This window comes from Triticum aestivum, chromosome 2A (assembly GCF_018294505.1).
Source record: "Triticum aestivum cultivar Chinese Spring chromosome 2A, IWGSC CS RefSeq v2.1, whole genome shotgun sequence".
In the NCBI taxonomy this organism is placed as follows: domain Eukaryota; kingdom Viridiplantae; phylum Streptophyta; class Magnoliopsida; order Poales; family Poaceae; genus Triticum; species Triticum aestivum.
Window position 1 is genome coordinate 606,783,208 of NC_057797.1, and position 4,358 is coordinate 606,787,565.

The window sequence follows — 4,358 nt, forward strand, 5'->3', positions numbered from 1 at the left end:
AATGACAAGCAGGACCTACATGTAAGAAAAATAATATGAAAACCAACTTTTGGCGAATCCATGTTTACGTCTTTCCTCTTCATCTGCGATATGGAGGCTGCCCATATGGCTGACTTCTGCTAGAGTTGCTCTAATGACTACTGGCTGACAAGTAACGTGTAAATGTGTATAGTAAGATTGTCAAAGAACGACAGTGATGACTTTCACAAAAGAAGGAACGCCGGCGATAAAATTACCAAGTCTTGAAACTGAAAACGTCTGCCCACGTAACCTATGTAGGAGTATTTCCTGCGAAAGTGTAAACTCTGTCTTTCTCCTGTGGCCTACATTTCTAACATCCCTGTAGAAACATTCCTCCAAGGAACCGTGTACAATGAGGAAAATTCTCACGATCATTTTACTTTTGATATATAAGACAGGGTCCATATAAATAGCTGACGATAGGAACTTCGAGGCTTCCATCTCATACTTTATCGTCCAGCTCCGACTGTGGCGACTTCTGGGCCTTCTCGCTCGCCAGACCCTGCCGCTCCTTGCCTCCGGGTTTCGAAGACGCGCTGCTGTACCATATCATCCCAACAATGGCGAGGATCATCCCAAACGCCACATGGAAATTCAGGCCTTCTTTCCCGAACAACAGAAATCCCAGGGTTAGCACGAGAATTGTCTTCATGTGTCCGATCACTTGAAACGTGACGGCGGTGAATCTCCCAATGCATATGAATTGGCTGAGATTGGTCCCAACTGAAATAACGCATGACAGCACAATGAAGAACTGAAAGGCGATGGGGAAATGGAGTCAGTCAACAGCAGAAACTGGTGATGTCAGAAAGCAAGCCATAAGTAGGAGAACTGATACAAAACAAAGAATGCGTCCAGCAGTCATTCATATCTTTGAAGGCTCAAAGTATAAGATTGTAAATACCAAGGAATGGATAAATTATATTTATTTTTATAGTATATTACTCCCTCCGTTCCTAAATACTTGTCTTTCTAGGCATTTCAACAAGTGACTACATACGGAGCAAAATGAGTGAATCTACACTCTAAAATATGTCTACATACATCCGTATGTAGTAGTCATTTGAAATGTCTAGAAAGACAAGTATTTAGAAACGGAGGGAGTACTAGCTAATTTTGCAGACAACTGGATCCTTCCATCACTATGCAACCTTAATCATGCAATCAACTACCTGTGTTTTGAGTGACTGGTTATTACAGATAATGATTCAAAATTAATCCAGTTTTAAAAGCAAACAAATGAAACAACAATTGAGCTGCAGTAATCTTTGTATTATATATGATGTATTTGCCAATCACTGCAATGTCATAAATGATGTACTATGGAATGCTGGCAAGCATCATGATGTCATATATATTCTTCATTTGGTTACATACCGTCACTGTGCTGGTGTAGTGAAAAGTGTCGATTCTATTCCTGGTAAGCCAGAAGTCCACGAATGGGCCTAATATCAACAGTGAAGCTGCTTGAGCTGGTGCAGTGTGACCCAAGAGTTTGAGTGAGTTGAGAGAGTACTTCCGTTGAAGGTAATTGACATACTGCAAAATGAAGGATCCAGACAATAATAAATACATGAAAAGAGAAGAGTTGTTAAAACATGCACACACAAAAAGGGAGTCTAGGGCAAAACTTCTGTGGTCACAAATAAATATGTGATAAATAAAGTAGAAACTTTTACTACTCCCTCCGTCCCATAATATAAGAACGTTTTTGACACTAGACTAGTGTCAAAAATGCTCTTATATTATGGAACGGAGGGAGTACTTACTAGTATGTTTTTGAGACATTAACTGGGCAGAGGTTTCTGTATATGTTTACGTCTCGCTTAAAATATAGGGAGTCAAAGAAAATACTATAAAAGAGATATCAGAGAACCTCAGCTAAGTGAAATAAATTAATAAATATGCACAATAAAATAGGACTTCAGATGCAAGCCTTCCATTGGATCTCATGCAGACCCAGTCTAGTATCTTGCATTTATTATAACCAAGAATAGTAGCTAAGGCATCAGTCAATGCAGTCAGTATTTTGCTGTCCAACAAACTCAATGAACAAACACTGCAGTTTAACATGAGAAATACATGATAGCCTAGAACTCTACAAAGACTGAATTCTGTAGGCAGAAATAAAACATGTACTCCCTCCGTTCCAAAATAGATGACTCAACTTTATACTAACTTTATACTAAAGTTAGTACAAAGTTGGGTCATCTATTTTGGAACGGAGGGAGTAGTATGGTAGGAACCAGGAATAAGATATCAATATGATATAAATTGATACCCATTAAGAAAGTACTACTATATAATATGCAGCAGCAAACAAAATGAATTCACTGACATTCTTGTACTTACATGCTGTTGTAATGCAGTGCCGCAAACTGCTATTACGGCAGCTACCAATCCTTGCGCATTTACACTGACATCAGAAACTGTACACACTCCCACACCTACAAGGACAACCACTATACTAAGCTTTGTATCCCTCGAGTAACGGAAATTTTCGAACAGGACCTCCATAATGCATAGAAGTGGAATAATAGATAGCTTCGCAATCTGAACACAAAAATGATGAAAAAACAGTTTAGTATATAAACTACTTCCATAAATTGAAAAGAGCAGGAGTTGTATATTGTACCTGATAAAAGCCAACAGAGTTCCACATCAAGCTAACATTCATCCCAACAATTGATAGGTTTGCAAAAAATACAAACTTTACTAGCTCCGACAGAGGTAAATGAGATGGCTGAACGTATCCTAACCATTTCATTACCAATGTCATCAAAGTGGTAGTTGCAAAATGCATCCCAGTCAATGTTGTGGCTGCACAAACAAGCACAATAATAACACAACATTAGTGGCACAAAAGATGGTCAACGAAAGAATACACATACTCCATTTATGGGCTTAAGGTCATCAGCCTCTAAATAAGTAGTTCTAATAAAATTCCCGTAAATGTTATACATGAATGCACATCTCAAGCTAAAGGTGCACATATAGTGGCTTACAAACATTTCTTTTAGTGTTCCCATAAAGTCTACCAATCTCATTACTACATCTCCATTGGAAGTCAAGATCATTGTCTTATTTATTGAAAAATGGACGCCTATCGATTTCTAAAATTGCAAGTTCAACCAGTTTAATGTTCCATGGTAAATGTGATGATATCTTTCATAGAAAGAAATACAATTACAAGTCCAGCAAAATTTAGATAAGGATATATGTATAGCACCCTAGTCGAATCAATCCAATGTTCCATGGGGTCCAAGCTTGTAAATTTGCAAGTTCAACCAGTCCAATGTTCCATGATAAATGTCATAATATATGGCTTCCATTGACATAAATAGAATTACAAGTCCAACAAAATTTAAATAAGCATATATGTGTCCTGTCCTAGTTTGATCAATGTGATACAAGGGAAAGCAGCGAAGGAAGAGACAATGTAAGGAACACAGTTGGGCAGTTCAGTTTGAGAATACAGCGACACCCGATGTTCTATTTTGCTAGAAACATCAGATGTTCTATAGATAAAAACACCAAAGTGTTGCAGTGTATTCTTACCAAAGCTAAAACCATGTGTAGCCATTAAGGCCTTGTTGACCATGATTATGCCAACCGAAGTTACAACATTGAACATCCATGCCCCAGCATCCAATGCTGCTTTTTTCTCTGCCTTGCTTCCTGGTGCCATGGTTTCTTATCATGTAGGGTCTAATGCTAATTTTAATATACAAAAAGGCCTTCCTTCAGTGTACAATGTGGTGCACCTAACATAAAAAAGGCAGTTATCATAAGTAGAGCAGTTAATGCCATAAAAAAAGGTAGCACCAGACACCACTAGATTTGTAGCCAAGAGTGTGAAACGGAACTATCAGAGAATGCCAATGATGCGCAATGGTGAAATTCCAAAACCAAGCAATCATAATTGGAGATATACATAATAAAGTAACGACATGAACTAGCCGAGATGGCAAACCAAACATGGATATGAACACAAACTTTTTTTAACGCCACTGAGTTCCTATTACTTGGACGATCGAGTGGGTTTAGGGCTAACTAACCACATCTCCCAAAGTGGCGGGATCTAGATGGCATGCGGACTTTGTGCCGGCACAGGGGAAATTTGTGGAGGGGTTTTTAGGTAATCGCTGAATGACTAAAAACTCATATAGTACCTCAAAACAGGTGTCCACAGTTCAAATTCAGCAACGGGGTAATCGAACCCTAGAAAACGGAACAATCGCGGTGGCTCTCACGCGGAGCTAATTCCAGTGTGTCCACAGATCTCAGGCACAAATGAACAGAAAGCAAAGCCCCGTACGACGACATGAGATTGGCGG

At 38.9% G+C, this 4,358-nt stretch overlaps 1 protein-coding gene across 1 annotated transcript in view; it reads right to left on the reverse strand.

Moving 5' to 3' along the window:
* Positions 1-208: 208 nt before the first annotated feature.
* Positions 209-4,358, reverse strand: part of LOC123189698 (UDP-rhamnose/UDP-galactose transporter 6) — a 4,723-nt gene continuing 573 nt past the window's right edge. The window contains exons 2-6 of the mRNA XM_044602179.1: positions 3,580-3,785; positions 2,657-2,841; positions 2,374-2,574; positions 1,399-1,560; positions 209-775 (exon numbers count right to left, since the gene is read on the reverse strand). Of these exons, the coding sequence (XP_044458114.1) occupies positions 464-775; positions 1,399-1,560; positions 2,374-2,574; positions 2,657-2,841; positions 3,580-3,709 (990 nt within the window). The 5' untranslated portion in view covers positions 3,710-3,785 and the 3' untranslated portion in view covers positions 209-463. The remainder of the gene's footprint in view (positions 776-1,398; positions 1,561-2,373; positions 2,575-2,656; positions 2,842-3,579; positions 3,786-4,358) is intronic.